Raw genomic sequence first — 27802 nt, 5'->3', positions numbered from 1 at the left:
TATTTCCTCCAAAAAACTAATGGTTATTATTCAGAACAATGTTAATTATTGTTATTTAACTCAATAATTCATTGTTTTGACAACTGCTTTCAAACTTACATTAAATGTTTTCCAAATGTGTTGACAATTTTATACAAGGAACTTTTCAATGTTGTCTGCAGTAAATATTTCAATCCAGCATCCTTTGTCATAGAATCTTTAGTTTGTCGTCTGCTTGAAGTTACTGCTAGTTTGAAATACTTCTCAACATTCTACAAATACACATGGAGCAAACTTTTAATAAAACACTTAATAGCTATTTTCTTTTTCTTATATGTTAAAAGTTTTGCTATGTATTTGACAAATGAGGTTGTGAGTTCAAACAGGGTCTTCAATTCCTATCTTAATTGAGTAGTATTGACAATTTTTTACAGACCATGATAAGCCCCAAATTCTCTGGCTTTCTCCACAAATCAGAACTGGCCCCTTAGAGTGCAGAAAGTAGCATTAAACAAAAATATTCAATTAATATATTTATGGTGGACATAAATTCTATAAATATATACATTGTAGTGCTATAAATAAATCTTGAAAATCTCCAAGCCTTACAAAGAGTGTTCAGTTATATTGTTAAAATCAAGCACTAAGCACAAATGGTTTAATGAATAATTTCATGTCTAAATCCTGTAAGTTGGCAGATATTTATATAATGGTACCATAATATAAGCTCCCAAAAGTTTTGGTTTCAATAGAATCAGCTAACAGTGTTCTTAACTTGGATATAGGTATGGTAGAATTTGTTCAGATACAAAATGTTTTGGAATATCATGCTGTTATATCCAATTTTGCCACTATCTCCTGATACTTTATCTATATAGATTTTATTACAGGATTACCATAATTGAATCTTTACAATCCCAAATATTGCTTATTTCTTTCTCTTGTACATGTATTACATACCTCTTGTAAATTAAGCAGGGAAGTCAAAGTAGATGGAAGTGATCTCTGTACGACACCAAACTTATCTTCTGTATAAGAGGCTGTTGCAAAGTTAGATAATGCTGTAACAAAGTAAAAGACATACAAAATGTGTTTGTAAGAAACATACTGTTAAACAAATGGAAAATGTGTCATAGGGACACAGATGTTGCCCCTGCTTGCATATAAAATTATAATGGGGCATAACCCTTTCCCTAATGGATTTTTTCTTTTTGCATACTTGATTCGCATAGGATTTTTCAAAAAAATACTGAAAATATGCTTTAAAATGCATTGCGAAAAACAAATATTTCATGAAATTTCTTATGAATATCCTTTTCATATTGGATACAAATTTTATTTAGTCTGATGCAGACATTTCATAGTCATAGTGTCTAAACTGAGGTTCTAAACAGACGTCATTATGGAGTAAAGGGTGAACTTAAAAGAGTAATATATGTGACACCACCAAATTTGAACTTGCTCTGTGTTTTGTGTAATAAGCATTGTGTATAAGTTTCATAACATTTGGTTGAGGCAAACTAAAGTTAGAGAATGGAAACCAATTTTTGGATGGGCATACCTATGGACAAGAGTAACACTTTATGCCCCTTCAACTGTAGGGGCATAAAAAGTTTTTATTTCAAAGTACAAATATACCATTTCTAAATCCACCCTCAAATTTACACATTTATTTATCAAATATAAAAATCTAAATTTAATGAATAGGATAACCAAAACAAAATCTGCTAGTTGGTGCAGATTTGATTTATAACATTTTTTTTTCTTCATCACTGTTAATTAGATCCAATAAATGGTGTCCTCGTTCAAATTATTAACACGTAAGGGTTCTTGTCGAAAATCATATCAATAACCTAATAGGTAACTAACATTACCTTCTATGGCCCATATTTGTAATTGTGCTCCTTGAAAGAGTTGTCTACTCTTTGCATCAGGTGAATCCATTAAGAAAAAACTAAAGAATGGTTTCTTCTTCAAATATGACAGAATCTGTAAAGAAAATGTCAATAAAAACTAGAAACTGTGTTTTAAAATGCCTAAAAAGACAATGGCGCATATTTGTTTAACACTTTCTGTTATTTCAAAGCAACAGAATGATATACTTCATGGCAAAGATCATGCATTGTCTTTAATTTCCAAATTTGAAAACATAAATTATGATCAGATGAATATGTACTACATTAACTCCACATTTTCAATTAGATTTGAATGTAACACCCACAAACAGTCCTTTAACAGGTCGGGAACACTACCTTTTATGGCAATGCATAATACTATATTTATGTTCTCGCACATGTAATTGTTTATTTACATGTGACACCATTTATTTTTGCCTGGGTTTTTGACAAATCCACTAAATGAGTAACAATGCATGATGGACTACTACATGATTACAATCAAACAAGAACACGTGTTATTTACTGAAATACATCACATTTTTTCGTGCAATGCGGAATTAACAATTTTGCTTAGTTTTTCATTTTTTGTATCCACATTTATAGTTCGTGATATAAAGTATTCGTTCCATGCTCAGATTAATAAAGAGTTGTTTCTATGCGAAGAAACAAGTGTTTGAATTACCCGAATAATAGCCATAACTATGTTTGGTGATGACACAGAGATTTTATGTATTCACCCGCCAGACAGCAACAAAGCAACAGTGATCAACACAATTACCCATAAGACAAACTTAGTTTAGTAGATTGCGTCTTTGATGGAAAGATATCTCATTTGGCACTCATACCTTATCTTCTTCTTTCTATATACAAAGCACGTTTTCAGAAAACTTAAAAGGTTATATAGCATCTAATATGATCCACAGGGTTTAGATAATTCGAGATATTGCACATACCTCAATAGGAGAGCAGCCAAACGATAAAAATACCTCTGAGGTATATTTTGGGATAAAATACGCAACCGATGGACTTTATCAATGGATGAAACTATACAAAATATGTTTTAGCTATTTACCGTATAAAATGGAGAATGGAAATGGGGAATGAGTCGAAGAGACAACAACCCAAACATAGAGCAGACAACAGACAACAGCCGAAGGCCACCAATGGGTCTCCAATACAGTGGAGAATCTCCGCACCCAGAGGAGTCCTTTAGCTGGCACAATCATGTATACTAATTCAGTGACAATTGACGTCATACTTAACTCCAAATTATACACAAGAAACTAAGATTAAAATCAGTCAAGACTATCAAAGGCCATATATTATATAGTGACACTATATTAGTTTTCACTTTTTCCACTACTTCCACATGTTTTCAAGTGATAGTAAACTCATAGTAGCCCACAATGCATTGTAGTTCATTGAGTCGATTGGTCAGTTTTTCAAGGCCATCATTGGTCTTGTGTTTGGGAAATTACTATGCAAATATATTCTGAAATCATGAAATCTAGAGTTCTCGACCTGTTTAAAATCAATAGGGTCAGCATATGCATTACAGTGTAATGTATAAAATTCATGTTTGATTTCATATCTTTCAAATTCATGATGTTTTTTTTTTATTTTAGAGAATTGTCGGTTTATTAAGCTCTACTGAAAATTTACCCCTTCCTTAGGTGTAGTCGATGGGTTAGTCTGAGAATCTCCTGTACCATTTACTGTATTATCTGATGTAGTTCTATGAGACAAAGTAGTGGTATCACCTGAAATTAAACATCATATAATTAAAAGTGTATACTTGATGTTAAAATGGACTATTTAATTGGTAAATATGAAGGAGACATTCTACTCTTTCCAATGGCTTATTAACGTTCACAGAGACACTTGATCATTTGTGCTTTATAAAATTTGGAGTTTCTAATGTACATGATCATAGTTTATTACTTTTAGTTTAGAATTTAAAAGACAATAACAGAAATTCAGTATAATAAATAAAATAACACATAGCTGAGAGGGTGATAGAGCAGATCATAACTCCATGAAAAAACATTGTCAACTTCAGCTTTATTCGATTGACTTTTACAAAGACTATTTAGGACCTATTCTGGACCTTAACAGTTCTTTTTCAAAAATGTCTAGACGATTTTTAACATAACAGTCCATAAAAATGTGTTAAGGTAAGTAGTGAATAAACTTCATTTGTTTTTGTTTGTTTGAAGAAACTCATTTTATTTTACATATTAATTTTCTGGCAAAATACCTTCTTTTTTTTTATATTGTGTTCGCATTTTCAGAAGAGTAACTTTTTTTTTCAACATCTATTCTGAAACTGATACTGTATAAATATTAATCAATAAATTTTACCAATCGATAATGTCAGACAGGAAATTCACAAGTACTAACCAACAGTAACTGGTGTAGGTTTTTCTGTCTGTCTGACAGGAACATTTACAAATACTTTCCAGTTTTCTTCCTGTACTTTCTGGTTGAGAGCATCTATTTCTGTTAAACAGGATGTGCTTAGTTTATTCCAATTGTGAGGATGCCCTCCTAAAAAAACATATACATATTACCAAAACTCTTTAGAAATGACATATTATCTTGATAGCAAAATAACCTGTTGACCAAAGGAAATAATTTGCTTAAACATCATGATAACATACTAGTGAACTATTGTGAACAAACAAATATCTCAGTTTACAATTAACAATTATAAAAAAAAATTGAGTGAGCAATCTCACATATCCCCAAATAGAGAGGGAAAGCTTATTGCAACCTGATGTCGACTGGTTTTCTGTTTATTTAAGGTACCATTCATTTTTGTTATGATTTGTCTAACACAAATATATTTTTACAAACGACAGTAAACCAACTCCTGGTAAATCTACAGTACGATAGAATCCCTTAAGTGGATACCTTGGGTATGTACGGTTTTTATGATAAAAACACAGAATGTGAAATTAGTTATAATTAAAGAACCTTAGTGAGTGTGCTCACATACCCCACATCCCCATATTTTCATTGGAGAAATTTTTAAAAATAAGTGTAAGAAAAGACAAGAGCTGTCAAAATGACAGTAAACCGGATTCTTTAACATTTATTTGTGTTCTGGCATTTATCAATATTACAAGAACCAAAACTCCTAATAGGAAATTTTAAAAGGTTTGGTTGAACGGTTCATGAGTAAATGCACGGACACAACATTTTTTAAACTTTCAAGAACCGTAACTCCTGAACAGTAAAAGTCAAAAGCGTCATTATTGAACTTGACTTCCATTTTATTGTCAGTAACAACATATTAAAATTTTAAAAGGTTTGGTTGACTGGTTCATGAGTAAATGCACGGACACGACATTTTTTAAACTTTCAAGAACCGTAACTCCTGAACGGTAAAAGTAAAAATCGTCATTATTGAACTTGACCTCCGTTATGTTGTCAGTAACAACATATTAAAATTTAAAAAGGTTTGGTTGAACGGTTCATGAGTAAATGCATGGACACAACATTTTTTAAACTTTCAAGAACTGTAACTCCTGAACGGTAAAAGTCAAAATCGTCATTATTGAACTTGACCTCCATTTTGTTGTCAGTAACAACATATTAAAATTTTAAAAGGTTTGGTTGAACGCTTCATGAGTAAATGCACGGACAACATTTGGTTGCCGCCCGCCCGCCGTACATCCCCAAATCAATAACCGACATTTTTGACACAAAAATCCGGTTAAAAATTGTACAAGAAAAAAAAATTTGAATCATAATTTCCTATCAATATGCACATCTACATAGTATGTCCTTATTATCTACAAAGTTTCATGAAATTCTGTTGTGTGGTTTCAGAGGAGTTGCGATGACAAACTGTTGCAGATGTACATTGAAGCATATAAGTTCAAAGGAGCGTAACTCCTAGAAAAAATTAAATTGAATCATAATTTACTGTCAATATGCACATCTATATAGTATGTCCTTATTATCTACAAAGTTTCATGAAATTCTGTTGTATGGTTTCAGAGAAGTTGGGATGACGAATTGTTGCAGTAGTACATTAAAGAATAAGTTCAAAGGGGCGTAACTCCTGGAAAAAAATTTGAATCGTAATTTCCCGTCGATATGCACATCTACATAGTATGTCCTTATTATCTACATAGTTTCATGAAATTCTGTTGTGTGGTTTCAGAGGAGTTGCGATGACAAACTGTTGTAGTAGTACATTAAAGCGCATAAGTTCAAAGGGGCACAACTCCTAGAAAAACAATGAATTGTAATTTTCTGTCGATATGCACATCTACATATTATATCCTTATCATCTAAACAGTTTTTATGAAATTCTATTGTGTGATTTGAGAGGAGTTGTGATGACAAGAAACAGAACTTAAGAACGGACGGACGGGTCAAAAACATTATAACCTCTGCAACTTTGTTACGTGGGGTATAACACAGTGTTTTCCACAAGAACCGGCCGCTGGCCAAATTGACCGTTTCAAACAGTTATTTGGCCGGTTCAATCGTCATCAGTCAAAAAAAAAAATAGGTGCATATTTTACTTATACGACTATTCTATGCGTCGTAACTTTATTATTATCTAGAGGTTTTATTTACGTTTGAGAGTTCCGGTTTGTATTTCTATCGGAACACATGGCCGTTATCCATCGAAAGAGACTTATTTGAAAAATCCCGAGAGATATCGACTATATATGCAAGTCATGCAATGTCAAGGTCGTTAAAAACTTTCATTTGTTGAACTGTTGACCATGAAACGTTCCATCACAGATTTTTTTCCCCGCTAAGCGACACAAAGGGGTGGATTTTTATGATAAAACAATTTATAACGTTTGCATGCATTATTTTTCAATTTGTTCTGTTGTGTTTTATTAATAGTCGCGAATGAATCGATGACATAATTGTCAATTTGGATCAAATGCACTACGCTGGATCGAAGATTCGACAGCTAGTCAATATTCCCCGATCGGGAGACAGCCTCCAGATCTAGAGATGTCTCTAAATTGGGAGACATGGAATACATTATTTGTCTCCTGATTTGATATGACCCAAAAGGCCTGAATACTTCAAGCAAATACGGAAAATTTCCTACGATAAAGGAATATTTACAAATCAAATTTGCTGTCAGACAGAATTAAAAATATAATTCAATTTTGAAAAATTAAGTCACACGTAACAAGAATACATGTAATCATGACACTAAGACTTAGTAGTTAGAAAACATCAATTGAGTGGCATTAAATATAGATGTAAAATTAAAACCCTAATTTTGAAATAAAGCAAAACTATAAATGTTACTTCTTGTGATCATTAACATTTGGCTTCATACTTTTTTAAAATATTTTTTATCCTTTTTTATGGTAATTTTCATTATGAATTCTTGCCAATAGGGCCAATACTACATGTATCTTTGGAACCATTTCAATGCACTCAAAAACAATGTGTGATAGGAAGAGATGAAAAGTGTGACTTAATTTCAGATCCAATTTTGTTTGTTTTAGTTATGCATGGATGACTTGAAAAAGTTTTTTTTTTTTCAACAGCATGTTTAGTTTTGGATTTGACCTTAAATATATTACAAAATTATTTCAAAACAAAAGCTTAAAAGACATGATTATATAGAATAAAGTGTGCATCCTATCTATAATTAAAATTTCTAATAAATAAAATTGCTGTATCCAATACAGAATTTGAACAGTATGCTCAATTTTGTCAATGTTTACATTATAGCAGTATTCAAACTCTTAAAATTGTGCAGACAAAATTTTTTAGAAAAAAAAGTTCTGCTGGTAGTATGTCAATTTGACAAGCATGAAATATTGTCTTAAAATTCACCAGATGCCAGGATTTTGAATCTAGATTTCAAAAATTTTTCGGGGGGGCAAGCCCACCCGGACCCCCCTTCTTTCCGGTGACCGCCTACTTATTCATTTTGGCCTGTTAGGCCAAAATGAATGGAAAACCCTGATAACAACACCAAATTAGGGATATGCTGCAGGATTACAATTTAAAGAGGACATGCTATGGCACCTAGGGTACTGTCATAAGGATAATAACAATAAATTAAGTAATAACGACCTTGATCTAGTCAATAAACTTCTGTAGTTACTTGATATTTTATAATTACCTGGCTGACTAAGACTGAAGACTTGAGCTCTTCTTTCTATTGAATTTTTTGAAAGCCAACTCAGATCTAAGAATCCAAGATACTAAAAAAAAAAGATATAACCTCTACTGTTAAATATTACTAATAGACACTAACTGTTAAATATAACATATAGAAACAATCCAGTTAAAATTGTACAGCATACAAATTAACATATAATGGAATTCATTTTCTTTGTGTGTATCAACTACTTGATTTGTGAATGAGGATTTTAATTTTACTGTTTTAAGATAATATTTTCTGACTTGATCGAAGATATATAAACATTTTGTTCGGACCAGTAAATCTTGGTTTCAGGAACCTTGAAATTCTTCTAAAACTGGTATCCCAATATAAGCAATAATACTTTCAGAGTAATAGCTGCTTTTGTCTAGCTTGCGATGGGTTTCAAGTAAAATTTACATGTACCTGAGTTTCCATGATATATACATGTATATATATGAGCAATTTCTTTCTTTCATCCTTTTTAATCATGTTAATAGATTTCAAAAAGCTAATTTGGACATTTACTAGAATACATTCAACTATTTTCATGCAATCTGTATATTGTAAATACATATGGTAAATAATTTCTGCTCCAATTTCAATAATGTAATACCTAAGCCCAACTTAGTTCTCACTTTCTCTTGAATTATACCACAAGCTACATGTATAGGTCTTGAAGTTACATTTTAACCATGCAGTGTTTTACACTTAAATCTCATTGCAAATCAATATTTATTCTAATCCACTACAAACTTTTCATTTTTTCTTTTAAATTGTTATCTAAATTTAAGAATTTTGTAAACCTCACCTTAACAAGGTTATCTTTTTGACATGTCATAGCATCTATCAAACATCTGTTTGCAGTATTGTCAAAAGCACTTTCTATAGGAAATGTATGATGCTGAAAAAGATAAACAAAAATTTATTAGTTCATAATAATATGAGAACATTTTCCAAAGAATAAATGGTAATAATTCACACGCATGTGGTGATATGCAGAAACATAAAACTCTTGTAAATTAAGGAAAACATTAAGACTTGAACAACATATTATCTAATCCCTTCCACAAAGAGGCTCCAATCATGTCTTCAACATGTAGCCAAAAGCCTCAACAGTTTGGTAGCTGTAAATCTCCTTACCTGCACCTAAACTACATAGGTTGTTCAAAAATTTTAATCAACATAAGCAACAAATTCTATACAGACAAGAAATTTAAGTTTATAATATATGTACCATACATCATTCTGTAGTTGTTAACAGCCTATGGTCTTTGACAATCATACCATAAATCAGCAGAAATGTAGGAATATTGCTAGTAATAATATCTGATAACAAGAATATGTCCATGGTACACAGATGCCCCACTCGCACTATCATTTTCCCTGTTCTGGTGACCATGAAATTTGTAAAACTCTTTAATTTTGCAATAAAATTAGAAAGATATTTTCATAGAGAAAATGTGTACTAAGTTTCAAGTTGATTGGACTTCAACTTCATTAAAAACTACCTTGACCAAAAACTTTAATCTGAAGTGGGACAGACGGGTGGACTGATGAACAGTACGACAAAGGAACGGACACACAGACTGAGAAACTAAATGCCTCTAGATGGAGCATAAAAATATATACTGTACCTCTGTGGAATACACCCTATACAACAAAGCACTGTAACTCCACATAAAATGTAGGAATATTCCTAGTAATACTGTCTGATAACATAGTCCGATATCCAGTAATCCATAAAAAGTGTCTACTGATTGTTCAGATCTATAAAATAGAAAGAAAAAAAACCATTTCAACCACTTTTCTTCAAAATATTAATTCTATAGACTATTCCATTATTCATTTCCTAAACTATGAATAAAACAGCAAACATATGTACCTTAATATTTATGTTACAAACATATCAAGTGACAAAAAAGTAAACCAGATGCTCCGCAGGGCGTAGCTTTATACGACCGCAGAGGTTGAACCCTGAACGGTTGGGGCAAGTATGGACACAACATTCAAGCTGGATTCAGCTCTAAATTTGGATTGTGATTAAATAGTTGACACAGCATAGGTTTCTGACACAGAATGAATGTGTTCTAATGAACTTAAAATTTTTGTTTTCTCTTAGAGCAATTCACTATGCTGTTGAATATTAATCCTCTCAAAACAAGAATGTGTCCTCAGTACACGAATGCCCCACTCGCACTATCATTTTCCATGTTCAGTGGACCGTGAAATTGGGGTAAAAACTCTAATTTGGCATTAAAATTAGAAAGATCATATCATAGGGGACATGTGTACTAAGTTTGAAATCGATTGGACTTAAACTTCATCAAAAACTACCTTGACCAAAAACTTTAACCTGAAGCGGGACAGACAGACGGACGGACGAACGGACGGACGAACGAACGGACAGACGGTCGGACGGACGGACGCACAGACCAGAAAACATAATGCCCCTCTACTATCGTAGGTGGGGCATAAAAATGTTTGAAGAAATTTTCGTTTTTATTTATGAAATTTCAAATGAGAAAAATTGAACCCAATTTTTTTAATCACATCCCCCTTTCCCTTATTCCAAAACTAATCTCAATTAAAATTTCTAATGGAGTTTGCAACAATAACTACTCATTTAAATACATCATAAAATATTAAGATGTAAAAAAAACTGCTTGTTATCACTGAATGTTATTTATTATAATTTATCAGTTGGAAGTAAAAAGTGAATATACATTGTATATTGTATATAACAAAGATTTAAGTTGATTCTGGACAAAGAAAGATAACTCCAATTAAAAAAAAATCTTGCTATTGCACAATATTTTGCAATTAGATATTTCTTGCTTACTATTCTGGACAAAGAAAGATAACTCTAATTAAAAAAAAATTTGCTATTTCACAATATTGTGCAATTAGATATTTCTTGCCATTGCGCAATACTGTGCAATTGAAAAGACTTGCTATTGCACAACACTTAATATAATAATTTTAGATCCTGATTTGGACCAACTTGAAAACTGGGCCCATAATAAAAAATCTAAGTACATTTTTGGATTCAGCATATCAAAGAACCCCAAGATTTCAATTTTTGTTGAAATCAGACTAAGTTTTATTTTGGACCCTTTGGACTTTAGTGTAGACCAATTTGAAAACAGGACCAAAAATGAAGAATCTACATACACAGTTAGATTTGGTATATCAAAGAACCCCATTTATTCGATTTTTGATGAAATCAAACAAAGTTTAATTTTGGACCCCGATTTGGACCAACTTGAAAACTGGGCCAATAATCAAGAATCTAAGTACATTTTTAGATTCAGCATATCAAAGAACCTAACTGATTCATTTTTTGTCAAAATCAAACTAAGTTTAATTTTGGACCCTTTGGACCTTAATGTAGACCAATTTGAAAACGGGACCAAAAGTTAAGAATCTACATACACAGTCATGACAGTTAGATTCGGCATATCAAAGAACCCCAATTATTCAATTTTGATGAAATCAAACAAAGTTTAATTTTGGACCCTTTGGGCCCCTTATTCTGTTGGGACCAAAACTCCCAAAATCAATACCAACCTTCCTTTTATGGTCATAAACCTTGTGTTTAAATTTCATAGATTTCTATTTACTTATACTAACATTATGGTGCGAAAACCAAGAAAAATGCTTATTTGGGTCCCTTTTTGGCCCCTAATTCCTAAACTGTTGGGACCTAAACTCCCAAAATCAATACCAACCTTCCTTTTGTAGTCATTAACATTGTGTTTAAATTTCATTGATTTCTATTTACTTAAACTAAAGTTATTGTGCGAAAACTAAGAATAATGCTTATTTGGGCCCTTTTTTGGCCCCTAATTCCTAAACTGTTGAAACCTAAACTCCCAAAATCAATCCCAACCGTTCTTTTGTGGTCATAAACCTTGTGTCAAAATTTCATAGATTTCTATTATCTTAAACTAAAGTTATAGTGCGAAAACCAAGAAAATGCTTATTTGGGCCCTTTTTGGCCCCTAATTCCTAAAATGTTGGGACCAAAACTCCCAAAATCAATACCAACCTTCCTTTTGTGGTCATAAACCTTGTGTTAAAATTTCATAGATTTCCATTCACTTTTACTAAAGTTAGAGTGCGAAAACTAAAAGTATTCGGACGCCGGACGACGACGACGACGACGACGACGACGCCGACGCCAACGTGATAGCAATATACGACGAAAAATTTTTCAAATTTTGCGGTCGTATAAAAATCTATGTTCACAATAACCTGTTGGATTTTTGCGGCATGCAATTGTATTTCTCCACTCTCAACACTAAAATCTTAAATACATAAAATGCTAGGCAAGAGGCGTTGAAAACTTGAAAATTTAACTGTATCAAGTGGATGCAATGGCAGGATCGATCTATATTTCATCAACTGACATGACAAAGTTTTATTATTACCTTAGGAGTGACAAATTGTGGACTATCCAATCTTTTGGAACCTGTCCTGAAAACGAAGAAAACACATTTTTTTTCAAATGAACAAGTTACAAGTATTCTGAGGAACATTGGATGAATCCACAGGACTATAGGAGTGTATGGCACATGTTTTATAAACTGAAATTTGATTTCTGTTGAGAACAAAAAGCTTCATAGATATATATTACATGTTATAACATCTAAACTGTCACAACCTTTGGAAATTTAGAGTTGTGCCAGTTCACATTGCAAATAACTATTTTTATTTGGCATATGTTTGTAATTTTAGCGCCGTGTCTGGAAATTTTAAAATTGTACCAGGGTCTGTGGTGTCCGCTTAAATTGTATAAACTTTCAAGATTTTGATAGTATATCAATTTGAATATATTGACATGATTCATTTGACATCGTGCAATTACCGAAGAAGGATATTTGTTATCCGAAATATCTAAAATTTGTTCATTTTATAGTTATTTAATGGTGATGTTGTACCCTTTTTGACTTGTTATATGTTACATTTTGTAGTGTACAGAATCATATTACATGATCCATCGCACTGTAAGATTAATCGTTGACTATTTATTCAGTCATTTAATATACATATAGAAAAAAAAAAAAAAAAAAAAAATATTGACACCGTATGTTTGTGGCATAACATTAAATTTTTTTCTGTTTAGTATTAAATTTATATTAAGATCCATTTTGTTACATCTTGTGATCAATTTTATTTGGCAATCGCCAATGGCAGTCAGCAGGATTAAAGAACATCAGTTGTTCGACCTGTTAGTCAAATGAGTTTTTTTTAAATATGCTTTTTCACTTTTTTGGTCTTTTGGAAAATGTTGTTTGTGCTGTTTTTAGACCCTTCTACAACGAAATTTGTTTTACATGCACACGTATAAAAATTGCGGTTTTTATCCAACACAATCATAGGTTTGAATGTAGTTTTCAATTTAGACTTGTTTATATTTTTTCGTTTGGGCTTGTATCCTATTTTCCCTCCTGTTTATATGATCCGTTGATCCTATATTGACTCTTAAAATTCAAGAGTCTATCTAAAAATTTGTAAGGGTTCCACGGAACCCAGTGTCTCGCTTCCCTCTCGATACTGTCTTTTGATTGAAAAAAGCTTCCAAGTTTGTTAAAATCGAGGATAGTTTATGAATCTAATAAATGTCTTATAAACTTTAACTGCAGACTGTATGTAATGTTAACTAGAAGAAAAACTAAGTCCATTTATAAGTAAAATACGGAAAAAGTGATTTTTTTTTTTACAAAATTTACTTCTGAATAATATCTTATGATCAGAAACAAGCTTTTGTCTAAGTTTGGTAGAAATCCAGGATAGTTTAAGAACATTATAAAAATTTTAAAAACTTAAACCACCGAGTTAATGTTTTGTTTCTGGCAAAAAAACTAAGTCCATTTATAAGTAAAATACGGAAAAGTGGAAATTTATTTTTACAAAATTTTCTTCTTGATACTATCTTATGATCATAAACAAGCTTCTGTCCAAGTTTGGTACAAATCAAGGATAGTTTATGAAAGTTATTAAAATTTTAAAAACTTTAACCACAGAGTGAATGTAATGTTTCCTCGCAGAAAAACTAAGTCCATTTATAAGTAAAATATGGAAAAAATGGAATTTTATTTTTACAAAATTTACTTCTGGATACTTTCTTATGATCATAAACAAGCTTCTGTCAAAGTTTGGTAGAAATTCAGTATAGTTTAAGAAAGTTATTAAAATTTCAAAAACTTTAACCACAGAGTGATTATTTGTGGACGCCGCCGACGACGACGACGACGGAATGTAGGATCGCTTAGTCTCGCTTTTTCGACTAAAGTCGAAGGCTCGACAAAAATGAGGGTACTTTTTATATGGCCTTCCAAATACCGTTTCGATCCGTAACATCACTGAAGAGACATTTATTGTCGAAATTCGGATCTGGTGTATTAAAAAAAAAAAAAAAAAAATATTGACACCGTATGTTTGTGGCATAACATTAAATCTTTTTCTGTTTAGTATTAAATTTATATTAAGATCCATTTTGTTACATCTTGTGATCAATTTTATTTGGCAATCGCCAATGGCAGTCAACAGGGTTAAAGAACATCAGTTGTTCGACCTGTTAGTCAAATGCGTTTTGTTTAAATATACTTTTTCACTTTTTCGGTCTTTTGGAAAATGTTGTTTGTGCTGTTTTTAGACCCTTCTACAACGAAATTTGTTTTACATGCACACGTATAAAAATTGCGGTTTTTATCCAACGCAATCATAGGTTTGAATGTAGTTTTCAATTTAGACTCGTATATATATAAATTGCGGTTTTTATCCAACGCAATCATAGGTTTGAACGTAGTTTTCAATTTAGACTTGTGTGTATATATACAAGTCTAAATTGAAAACAACCGCAATTTTTATACATGTGCATGTAAAACAAATTTTGTTGTAGAAGGGTCTAAATACAGCACAAACAACATTTTCCAAAAGACCAAAAAAGTGAAAAAGTATATTTAAACAAAACGCATTTGACTAACAGGTCGAACAACTGATGTTCTTTAACCCTGCTGCCTGCCATTGGCGATTGCCAAATAAAATTGATCACAAGATGTAACAAAATGGATCTTAATATAAATCTAATACTAAATAGAAAACAATTTACTTGTGGCCACGATGTTATGCCACAAACATAAGGTGTCAATATCTTTTTGTACACCAGATCTGGATTTCGACAATAAATGTCTCTTCAGTGATGTTAGGGATCGAAACGGTATTTGGAAGACCATATAAAATGTACCCTCATTTTTAGATAGACTCTTGAATTTTAAGAGTCAATAGGATGAACGGATCATATAAACCGGAGGGAAAATATGATACAAGCCCAAAACGAAAAATATAAACGAATCTTAATTGAAAACTACATTCAAACCTATGATTGTGTTGGATAAAAACCGCAATTTTTATATGTGTGCATGTAAAACAAATTTCGTTGTAGAAGGGTCTAAATACAGCACAAACAACATTTTCCAAAAGATCAAAAAAAATATATATATATAACTCGTCTCTAAACATCAACCCAACAATGTTAGATCTGTAAATTTGCTTTCGCAAATTTTTTGTTTTTCCCTCGCCGGGATTCGAACCCATGCTACTGAGATATCGTAACACCAAATCGCCTGCATTGTAGCCGTCCCGCTAGACCACACGACCACCTGGGCTTCACAAAAATAAGCTTTCAGTGGCCATGTGTTACCTTTCCTCATCAGTTTTAATCTAGCATCGTACTACAGTACATGATATATAAGGCATGGAGATGTTATTGTTACAAATCAGCTCAATTATCTATAGTGAAGGATCCTACAAATTAATGCAAGATAGTCACAGAAAATAATTATATTTATAAGTACGTTTGAGTCAGTAACAACTCTACAACAGATATATCCATCGGATCACCAGCAATGATGGTGATACATTGCTGTGTACATTACGTATATACAACTCGTCTAAACATCAACCCAACAATGTAAGATCTGTAAATTTGTTTTCGCAAATCTTTTGTTCTTCCCTCGCCAGGATTTGAACCCATGCAACTGAGATATCGTGACACCAAATCGCCTGCATTGTAGCCGTCCCGTTAGACCACACGACCACCTAGGCTTCACAAAAATAAAGCTTTCGGTGGCCGTATGTTACATATATATATATATATATATATATATATATATAATAGAGAAATAGCTGTCATAGAATTATAGCAGTTGAATCTCTTCCAGGAGTATCCATGTTACATTGTAAGATTTCCTTCTAAATCTGCTGTTTGTCTTATCTGTTTTGTTGTCAGAATTCTTTACACAGAAATAGAATTATTCGCATGGTACAAATCAAGTCAAAGAAAAAAGAATTAAATGTGAATACTGTCATCTTGATCATTGTCAGCATGAAATTATGAACAATGAGACATTTTTCAAGTTTTTGATGTATTCAAATCCTTAATATCCATATTTGTTTATGCCAATTGGAATCCCCAACAATATCATAATAATTTGGCATCTCTTAAGAGACAAGCTTAGGGTACCACCTTCATATATATATTTTACATTAGTCCATACATAGTCCAAAGTTAAATAATTCATTTAAATAACCTCTAATCCTTACCTAGTAACCAGAATCCTGGATAAAAATAAGCTGTTTGCCATAATGTACATTGTACTGATGTCAAAAGTACATCCACTACTTGACCTCTGACCTGGAAAAATTTACTCTGCTGAAAAACAAGTATAATAAATAAAATAAGTTAAAATACGTTTTATTTATTTAGAAATAATTATCATATATATATGGAATAAGATTTGAAATCTGCAAAAAATCACCCCAATATCAGAAGGAATTTAGACAAAATTGTGTATAATGGTTTGTTACAGAATGACGGACAAGTGTATAGCTATATATATTGCCCTCCCCCGAAAAATTTTTTTTTTGCAGGACCATAATAAAAATACCAGGGAAAAAATATGATCTGAAAATATGTTTGAACATTTGAACCACAGTTATGAATCAACAAAAATAGAGGCTCTTGGTCTATGTGCATATTAAACAAAGGACACAGACATGTTTGTAGATCTTACTTTATTGAACAATCTTGCTGCTTACAATTATCTCTATCTATCAGAGTTCGCCAAAATGGTCGGTCCTGTCGGTCCTATCGGTCAAAAGGAGGCTCGGACCAGTATATTGAAAGCTAGTGTCGGTCCCGATGACCAATGTAAAAAGGGCCGTTGCAGTACCTTTTTTATCAGTAATTAGTTGTACTGCAACTAATTCCAATATGTGTTTAATGCTGCTAATTTCCGGTACTGGTTTCCTGTTATAAACAAACTGAAACCTATGGAAACCAAAGTGCCGATCTACACATGGCCTGCTAAATTTGTTCATGGCAAACAATCGGCGATTGAAATCTTAGATGGAGATAACAAATACAGAGAAAATGATTCAGATGATGAAATGGATAGAGAAAATGACTTTAATTGAACAATCAGAAGATCAGAACTGGTCCTTATTGTCCGTGGCTGTGAAAAATAAAACTAATAATAATAAAGTTACTTTTGGATAAAATATGTTATTATTTTTATTTTAGGATCAAACTGACAGATTTTTTTAGGACTGGCTAAAATTTTGTAGGACTGACAAATAATCTTGCTTTCTCGGTCCCATGACTGACGGGTCAAATAAAGTTTTCGCGAACTCTGATCTATAATGAAATTGGCCCAAAAGTGACAATGGAAAATATTTTGTAAAAATTTACAAAAATTTACAAAACTTATGAAAAATGTTAAAAATTGACTATAAAGGACAATAACTCATTGAACAATTTTATCCACGTCAGATTTTCCCTAAATGCTTTGGTTTTAGAGATATGAGCCAACAACTGCATTTTACTCTATGTACTATTTTTAGCCATGTCTGCCATCTTGGTTCACGGGCAGGGTCATCGGACCCATTTTTTACAACTAGATACCCAATGATGATTGTGGACATGTTTGGTTTAATTTGGCTCAGTAGCTTCAGAGGAGAAGATTTTTGTAAAAGTTAACGACGATGACGGACGACGAAAACAAAGTGATGAGAAAAGCCAGGTGAGCTAAAAATATGGTATATGTTGAAAAAACATATATTATAAAACCATTAATGCACTTGTAGTGCATTATTTTATAGATTGAATCTATATTAATTTAAAAATAAAATACCCCTTTTCTTGCTCTCACTTAGGAAGTCTCTTAAAAAAGGTTTCACTGTACATGAAATGCACTAGAGAGGAACCTAAATTAAATGGTCTTATAACAGTTTTTTGCTTAATATAGGTGGTCTTTTATGCAGATTTGACTGTCCCATTAAACAGTTTTGAAAGTGATAAATTTACCATACCTGTAAAATACTAAATTGTAGATAGTTGTTAAAGTGTACATAATGAAAAATCAGGTACATAAAACCACTGTAGATTCCATACAACACCAGGAACAAATGGTACTCATTCAACATGTAACTCTTACTGTAAATACAGAAAACATAATAAATAGACATAGTTAAGAGCAAGGCTTCCAAAAAATATTTGAGCCAGCCGGACATTTTAAATCTGATCCTGATTTTAATCCCTTAAGACTTAGTCACAAAAGGCAATTATGGTAATCAGATGGTCATTCCAATAATTGACATTAAATTAAAAAAAAACGATTTAAACTTTACTTTGATATGAATTTGATGTTCGGATGTAAACTGTTAAATTGGCAGTGCATCATTCCAAGTGTGCATATCAGCGTGCTCATATATCTGCCCAAGACTCTTTAATTGTGCAAAATGACATTGTCAAAAACTTTACTTTGGTTTTTAAAACCACATTTTTCTCAAACCGGATGTTGACTTGACAATGGTAAAACATGGACCATAAACGGATACGTAAAATCCGTGTACGTTTACAAAGCTTGACTAAGCGAAGAAGCTCTTTCCACGTTATTTCTTCAACAAAATACTTAAAATGAACGTTAGATACAGGTATCAATGATAATTTTAGCATTTTTGTAGACATGTAGAATGCATAATTAAATTTCCCACTTGTGCACACGTGTTTTAGTTCAGACATCGTAGTTCTGACGATTTTTCATTTAAAACCTTTTTCAATTTTTCATAAAATCATGGGATAAACTACTTTCTTATAATTTGAATCTTTTTGACTAAATCAATTAGATACAAACCGCTGAAATGAAAGAAAATAATTGTGAATAATCTAGACCGATCAATTTATACAATGTCCAGTACTGAAAATAGTTCACCTGTTACCTGAACAGGTAGATTTCAACTGTCCAACAACTAATTCGCCTTGATTAAAATTAGGGAGCATTGAAGTAGAGATTGTTTTGATAGTAATTAATCATCATGTCACTTTTTTGACCGGAAATGTGTGGATGTTAAAGGCAAAAGGTTATGTCAAAAAGATCGTGAATTATGTTAAAATGACCGAAAAAGCCTTGAAAACTAAAAAGTATATATATGACCGTTTCATGCTTTGCCCAGCCGGACTTTTATCGGACATTAAACAAATGTCCGGAATATATGACCGTTTTGGAAGCCTTGGTTAAGAGGGTTGGTAAACTTAAAACTAGAGGCTCTAAAGAGCCTGTGTTGCTCACCTTGGTCTATGTGCATATTACACAAAGGACACATGAGAAATTAATGACAAAATTGTGTTTTGGTGATGGTGATGTGTCTGAATTATCTTTACTGTACATTCTTGCTACTTCCAATTATCTCTATTTATAATGAACTTGGCTCATTAGTAGAAGAGGAAAATATTTGTAAAAATTTACAAAAATTTACAAAATTTATGAAAATTGTTAAAAATTTACTATAAAAGGCAATAACTTCTTAAGGTAGCACAATACAAAGATTTTTCATCCCCAATCAGACATCTTTAAAATGATGTAATTCCACTCATCTTTCTTTAAATTTTATAAATGAGGTACCAAAAGAAAGAAGATGGTTTAATCTTTCAAATTGTGATAATTTCATTATGACATAATTATTACATCATTAATTGCTATGTAATTAGTTGCCATATTGTGATGTCTATACTTGAATGAATTTAGCTTCTTTGTTATTCATAGCATCCAAAAATATTTTATAGATTCTTGCACAACACAGTTTGACCTCCAAAACTGTGTCTCAGATTTTTCCTATTGTATTTCATTCTCTCATAAATCTTCAATGAAGTTTGCAACATCAATTCATAAGAGACCACTAAATTCAATTGGGTGTAAAATTTGTTCTATTGATGTTTTCGGAAATCTGAGATACAGTTTTGGAGGTCAGGCTGTGTTGTACAAGAATATATAAAATATTTTGGGATGCTATGAAGAACAAAGAAGTTAAATTCATTCAAGTGTGGACATCACAATATAGCAACTAATTACATAATAATTAATCATGTAATAATTATTTCATAATGAAATTATCACAATTTGAAAGATTAATCTTTCTTCTTTCTTTTGGTACCTCATTTATAAAATATAAAGAAGGATGAAATGAATTACATCAGTTTAAAGTTGTCTGATTGGGAGTGACAAAATATTTGTATTGTGCTACCTTAAAGGGTCAACTGACAATTTCTACTTCTAAATTCTAATATTTTCAGCCATGGCGGCCATCTTGGTTGGTTGGTGGGGTCATCCCACACATTTTTAAAACTAGATACCCCAATGATGATTGTGGCCATGTTTGGTTTGATTTGGCCCAGCAGTTTCAGAGAAGAAGATTTTTGTAAAAGTTAACGACGAAGGACGACAGACGACAAGTGATGAGAAAAGCTCACTTGGCCCTTTGGGCCAGGTGAGCTAAAAAACAAAAAACTTGAATGTTAAATATCAAAAAAATATGGTAGGTTTTCTTTTTTCTCATAAATTATATTGTTTAAATTATGCCGTGAGTTTTCTTAATTGAACTCCTTTAACATTTTTCATACAGAGGCTTTTTATAGCTGGCTATATATAATATGGGTTTTTCCTCATTGATGAAGGTCAAACGGTGACATACAATTGCTTTTATCTTTGTTATTTGAACTCTGATGGATGCCAGATCTTCTTATTTTCACATGATAAGGTTGTTATTACTAACCTGCTTGCAATTTGGACAGAAAGGTGACTATATCTTCCCCCTAAAACATTGCAACAAATCCAAGTACAGATGGCACCACTTATCACATATACAATACCATGTACAGGTCGTGGCGGGGTCAATAACTGAATTAAACTGTGAAGACGTGTCTCAGGAACTTCTGGAATCACTGGAAGATAATTTGCTATGCATCAAATATAATAATACTTTATTCCAAAAAAAAAAATACAGCTTATAGGATGTATAAACACACTAAACAGTACAAATGTATATTCTATCCAAAGCTGATGAGCTCACTTAGAAAATTTAATGACTACAAGAAGGAACACCACACATGTTCCTGCCCAAAAATAACAAGAATGCACATGTTGTTCTGCTTGGCATACCCCCACTTTAGTTCAAAGGATCAAAACACTGGAGTAGGTGTCCAACATATCCAAAAAGAGCACACGGGTTAAAACTCATAATTGTTGAGCTACAGACAAAATTTAGTCATTTTATTCAGAAGTGCTTAAGTTCATTCATAGTAATATATAAATAGGGACCAGGTGAGCAATTACAGACAGTTAAAATTGAAAACAAATAATGGACAGTATTCTATAACCCAACATCATAGTTTATATAGAAAAACTATTTGTATATTGTTCTTTAACTACCTGAGATTACATCATTCTTACCTGTGTATGATGATATAGAAAAGACACACACCACTACTATCACTAGGATCAAAAGCAACAATAACAAAACGAAGGAGGCGGAGAATACTGTACTAATAGATCCTGAAAAACAATTTTAAAAACACATATAAAAATAAATTGATTAAATAATTGATTGTTGTTTCTAAACTTTCAACACTATTGTGCTATTTCATGGCAGTTAGTTTTTATTGGTGGAGGAAGCCAGAGTGCTAGAACAGAACCGCCAACCTCTGGTTGGCAAACTGAAAATCCTATTCATTTAAGATTGGAGTCCAGCACACCTGCCGTGTGCAGGATTAGAAATTCACAGCCTTAGAGTTGACAGGATTAGAAATTCACAGCCTTAGAGTTGACAGGCTAGAGATCCAGTAGTTTGACTATACAAATAATAGATATCATCATCTTCAAGTATTCAGTTTCAATTCCATAACATTAAAGATAACAAATTGAATGCATGGATGGGGATTACAAGCAAAACATGTTGCTCATAATTGGTAAATAAGATACATAAAAGTGCCACAAAAATCAGTTCATAATACTGATAATCAAAATTAAATGGACACAGGCACAGTTTATATCAAATATCACAGCTTCATTTTCAGGGTTAGAGCTCATAATCATTTAAGTTGTGACAAAATAATAAGGAATTTAAACATTTTTGCAATTATTTATTTATACATACACTGAATACTTGGTATCTGTTCATGTGTGTTTCTATCTTAAGATAATCAATAAAGAAAATTGGAAAAAAATTTATTAACATTCAAAATTCAATCTTCTTTCATATACAATGATATATGAAGAAACATTCTCTGCTATAATCTAAAATTTTAAAAATGTAGGTAATGAAAAATTCAAAATGGTGATTGACATTCAGGGCTGGTGCTAGACATTTCTAGTTAGGAGGACCACTACTATTAAATAACCTGTTGTGATCCCTGAGTATAATATTTATACATATGTTTACCTGAAATCCATGTGAAAGGATAGAAGATGTAGAAATGTGATAAAATAGTATAAACTGTGAACAAAACAGGAAGAGAAATCACTGTCCAACAAATACTAGCTCCAGTTCTCCAACTCTGCACCTGAAAATGGAATGAATAAATATTGTTAAAAACAAACCAACAACATGTATCATAGCAACACAAAGCTGCCACCACAGAACTCAATATTTCATAAAAAATATGTAATCAACAACAGGCATACACAAAATGAGTAAATGCATTGATTATTGTTAATCCTGGACTTCTGTCAAAAATGTTCTGTACAGTTCTGTTAAATTATGATTGAGTGATTGTTGGCTTAATAAGTGTAAGATTGGGTATAAAGCATATCTGCTTGGTACATGTATTTGGCAACAAGATGGTGTGTGATTTTGTAAAAACATTATGCATGTTCTTTATAGTATTGCCTTTGCTCTCCAATTGTTCAGTTGAGTAAGTTTATGTACAGCTGTAGCATTTCACTTACTGAGCTAGTTGAGTGTCATCAGTCGTCACTGTAAACTTTTAAATCTTCACCACAGGACTAAAGCTCAATTTTAATATTTATTTTGTTAAATTCTGTTGGCATGTTCAGGATTTTTACATGACCGAAAGCAATTTTACAAGCCTGGGCTGCTGGGCCTGTGGCTAAGCATGACGGTAGTAACAGGTGAACTTTCAGGACGATTAACGTTAAGAATTGTTCTCAAATGACGTTAACAGTAATTTTTGGTGCATGACGATAAAATGTACTCTTTCTTTTAGACGATATGAAAATCTACAGATTTTGACGCACTTTAATTTTTTTCCCAAAATGATGCTAACAATAATTATGTGACAAGGACAGGTTGAAGAGGTCATCATGAATATTCCAATATTGTTCTAGGTCTACTTTTTAAATATTCATGAGGAAAAGTGATATCAGGGTTGTGACTATAGATCACATAGAAATATACAGTCAACGCATTTTGACTGCTCAAATAGAACGAGTGCAGCACAATTACAATACAAAAATACAAAATTAAAAACCAACCTAAGAATTCATATCACTGAGGGGTGGGCGGAGGGGGTATCAGGTCCGTTCGCACCCAATATACTTTCGCACCTTGCATGTTCTCCCCTGAAGTCCGTTCGCACCCTACACCTTCGCTCCAAATTGGTATTAGAATTTCAGTTGAATTATTAGATTTTTTTATATATATAATAGACCCAGCCAAACATAAATTGTTTTAACAGGTCATGAGGTCCAGTAACAAATTTTTTTTACAGGACCTTCATTTCTGTTACAGGACCTACTTATTATCACCGGTGAGCAGCGCAAAGCGCTACGAACATGCTAGGGGGGGGTCTGGGGGGCATGCCCCCCCCGAAAAATTTTGAAAAATAAGATGCAAAATCCTGCATTCTGAGTGCCTTTGACTATGATAAATGAAGAAACCAAAACTACTATCCTGTACTGAGAAAGGCATCCTGTCCTTTTAAGTTGGAAGGTGTAGATGTGTTCCCATTTTTATACAGCTCAATGCAAATTATGAGCAAGTCATGCCAGTTTCATTTTTGTTGTTGAATGTCAACCAATCTCTACCTTCTCTCCATTTGTCACAAAATTTCCTGACACCACGCTTTTCCCCGTACGCTTTCCATGTCTCAACTTTTTTTGGCGTGCTGTACTTGGATCATCGGCCTTCCGTTTTTGACCAGGCACGGCCCCATCATAAAAACAGAGGAAACTCATGTTATTGTTTACAACATGTGTTTCCGGCGCATGCGTAATGAACTGGGAAAAAAAGAAATGCCGGAAACTGACGCAACGGACATGACAATCGAGATACAAGATTTTCAAAATATTCAAATTGAAAGGGTTTAGGCAGTAGGGGACAAGCCAGTGAGCCTTAAAATTGTCTTATAATATGTTTTTAAAAAGAAGAAGTCGTATTAGAAATGCCGATTTTCAGGGAATGCATAAAATAGTTGACAAGAAAATCTCGCCGCGCGTCAATGGAAGCGTGATTTCATTGGCTGCTGTTTATATTATTTTGTTCTGATAGGGTTACTATTTGTGTTGTCCATATATATATCTATATATATGACTAGGGTATTTCCGCGATCCTAATTAATATAAAAACAAATGCTTTTCATTGATCTCGGGAGGAAAACCGTATTTTTTGTTTGATATAGCAACACATTTTTCCCAATTTTAATACTGCATGCTGCAAAAAATGTACAGGACAGGAGGTCCTGTAGTTCACAGGATGGTGGCGGACCTTCAAGTTTTTTACAGGTCATGACCTGCGGTCCGATGATGTTTGGGTTGGTCTGGACTATACACCAAATAATTTTATTTTCTTGAATAAAATTTAAGGAATTATCATATATTTTTTTTTTTTTTTATTAATTTGATGATTAATTATTAAATATTAATTATGTATGATTACTGCTAATTGGTATCTATACACAGCCTAATTTGGTGTTATTTTTTAGAGTTTAATAATCATGATTGTTGTTTTAAGTCTTTTAACTTGCTTTGATGTAAATAACTGCATTTATTTAGCTTGGTACAACTAAGACTTTGAAGATTTTAAATAAAAAACATGGAAGATAATTGTTTTTAAAAGCTTGTCTCCTTTGATCTCATGTGTGTTTGGACAAGTATGACAGTATGATGGCTAAATATTATATATATAGCAATACACTTTCCAAAACGCATTTACAAATTATCAAACACAAAACCAATACAATTTTGACTTGATCATTATTATTTTTTTCCCCAAAAAAATGTTATGAAGATACAATGTACAATTTGTATTTCATAGTATATGATGGTTTAAATAAAATTTGGGCGCAAAAGTGTGAAGGGTGCAAACTTACTTTAGGCTAAGTTCGGATGGATATCAAGAGTAGATTGGATTGACATGGTCATATATAACACCTGCTATGATTGGATATAGCTTTCCCGCCATTAGAACTCAGGCCAAAAAAAAAAATAGGTGTGTTTCCTGTTGCATGCCCCAAAAAATTAGGGTCGGTAGGTAGGTATTTTTTTTTTTTTTTTTTTTTACTGGCCTGCTTCGGTTGTTTTTTGTGTATTTTTATAATCAGTTTGTTATTCTTTCAGGTTTAATATTTTCATCAGTTCATTGTATAAAGTATACAAGATATGAATAGTCCATGTTCAAAAGTTGCAGAAGACTTGGCCAGGACTTCCAGCTTATAAAATTTTCAAACTTTTCAGAACTGATATGCCATCTGTACGGGTCAGGCTATAGTCTTACACAGAAAGCCCATCAAAGTCTGTCTCAGCAAAGACCTGTTTTATAATCAGTTTCTTTCAGACAATTTAGTTCACAGAACTGATGCCAGCTTTTCTACAAATACCAAATATTAATAACATGATAGAGGGATGGGTGAAAATCTTTGAAATTTTGATTATATACTAGCTGTTTAAAAGAAAATCAATTACAAATTGAGTTTTGGGGCTATGGTTGAGCAAATATCAGATATTAAAATTAAATTTAATCCTAAATTGAACGTTTGGCTTCCCTCTTGTATTAGAAAAGACTGTCAGAAGTAAATGCCAAAACATTGTAAACTTGTTATACTGTCAATTTTATTCCTAAGCTGCACAACTTCCCCAACTGTCAATGTGGGAGATATTTCATGGTTTTTTCCAGTCACAGTAAATTCATTGTTCTTTAATCCAGTCATGATACTGATTGAATATATCAATAAAGGTGGTAGAATTAGAAAATGGGGCTATTATACTTTTTTTCTCGTTCCTGTGTGGACACTCATCGATTGTTATTGATAACACACTTTGACTGATGGCCATAGCAGAAGCCATGCCGTTGTTTGACTTCAATCTGTATCACACAAATGCTTACTGTATTAAAATTTTATTTGAAATCAAACGTTTAAAAGATGCCATTCAAAGGCTATACTAAACAAAAACCGTTTCCGGAAAAAAACGAAAAAAATCCAGATTTTTTTTTTTTTTTTTTTTTCCGGGAAAAAAAAGTTAGGGTCGGCGCCAAAAAATTAGGGTCGGTCAGGCGACCGGAAACACACCTATTTTTTTTTTTGGCCTCAAGGAGCCCTGGGTTGTGGCAGGGTTCCTAGAGATCGACTCGATGTCCTGGATGTTATGACATCAATCCAATCAAATTTGAATGTTAACATATTCAGAGTAGGGGCCTTGTACTTCCGGTAATCTAGAGACCTTACTCTTCAAAACTATTTACCGTTCATATAGAACTCTAGTCAGAACTCGAGTTCCATCCGAACTTGGCCTTGGGTGCAAACGTGTAGGGTGCGAATGTGAAAGGAGGCGAACGTGAATGGGAGCGAACATGATTGGAATGACCAGAACCCGGATTCATCAAGGGGTCCTGAACCCGAAATCCAGGGCTTAAAAACATGAAATCCTGAGGTCTCCTATTTGAAGAAATTTAAATCCTGACAACCTGAAATTTAAAAAAAGAATTCCTGGATCCTGAAAGGATCAATCCAGAAATCCCGAGCTTAAAAACACTCAATCCCCAAGTCCTGATAAAGGTCCAACCCCTCTCATCACTAGCAGTTGACCGGTACCGTTATCTCATAATTAAAAAAAAAAAAACTTATCACATTTCTTTATTATTCCTTTAATATAATTAAATATTTATTTGTGAAGCAGGAGTTCTTTGATTAAGACAATGATTGATGGGGTGTTACATCATTTTCTTTTATAATAAATAGGGATCTGCTTTGAAGCTGGATTTTTCATGTCAGATTTTGGGGTGCAATCTGTAGATTCTATATAACTGTGACAAAGGTAAACTATCATGAGATTTTAATGTCAAACCTCTCGTTTGAACCATGATTCTATCGTTTCCATACTAAATTTCTCATGTGTTCAAAATAGGCGCCATTCAGACATTTGGAACCTTTTGGACCTTTACCTCGAAATGATTAATAAAATAGTCCACCCGAAAAATGTCTACGTGT

At 32.6% G+C, this 27802-nt stretch overlaps 1 protein-coding gene across 2 annotated transcripts in view; it reads right to left on the bottom strand.

Annotated features, from left to right (window-relative positions):
• LOC143073338 (nucleoporin NDC1-like) overlaps positions 1-27776 on the bottom strand; it is a 28569-nt gene extending 793 nt beyond the window's left edge. The window contains exons 1-15 of one of the 2 annotated variants that reach the window (XM_076248794.1): positions 27660-27776; positions 22801-22921; positions 21813-21914; positions 21136-21304; positions 18397-18520; positions 16630-16738; positions 12453-12498; positions 9657-9789; positions 8831-8923; positions 7999-8080; positions 4278-4424; positions 3540-3637; positions 1854-1968; positions 940-1040; positions 100-251 (exon numbers count right to left, since the gene is read on the bottom strand). In XM_076248794.1, coding sequence (XP_076104909.1) covers positions 100-251; positions 940-1040; positions 1854-1968; positions 3540-3637; positions 4278-4424; positions 7999-8080; positions 8831-8923; positions 9657-9789; positions 12453-12498; positions 16630-16738; positions 18397-18520; positions 21136-21304; positions 21813-21914; positions 22801-22921; positions 27660-27692 — 1625 coding nt within the window. In that variant the 5' untranslated portion in view covers positions 27693-27776. The remainder of the gene's footprint in view (positions 1-99; positions 252-939; positions 1041-1853; positions 1969-3539; positions 3638-4277; positions 4425-7998; positions 8081-8830; positions 8924-9656; positions 9790-12452; positions 12499-16629; positions 16739-18396; positions 18521-21135; positions 21305-21812; positions 21915-22800; positions 22922-27659) is intronic. The other variant, XM_076248804.1, reaches the window with a different exon arrangement.
• Positions 27777-27802: the final 26 nt, after the last annotated feature.

The sequence above is a fragment of the Mytilus galloprovincialis genome, chromosome 1 (assembly GCF_965363235.1).
Source record: "Mytilus galloprovincialis chromosome 1, xbMytGall1.hap1.1, whole genome shotgun sequence".
Lineage (NCBI taxonomy): Eukaryota > Metazoa > Mollusca > Bivalvia > Mytilida > Mytilidae > Mytilus > Mytilus galloprovincialis.
This window is presented reverse-complemented; position numbering and strand designations above follow the sequence as displayed.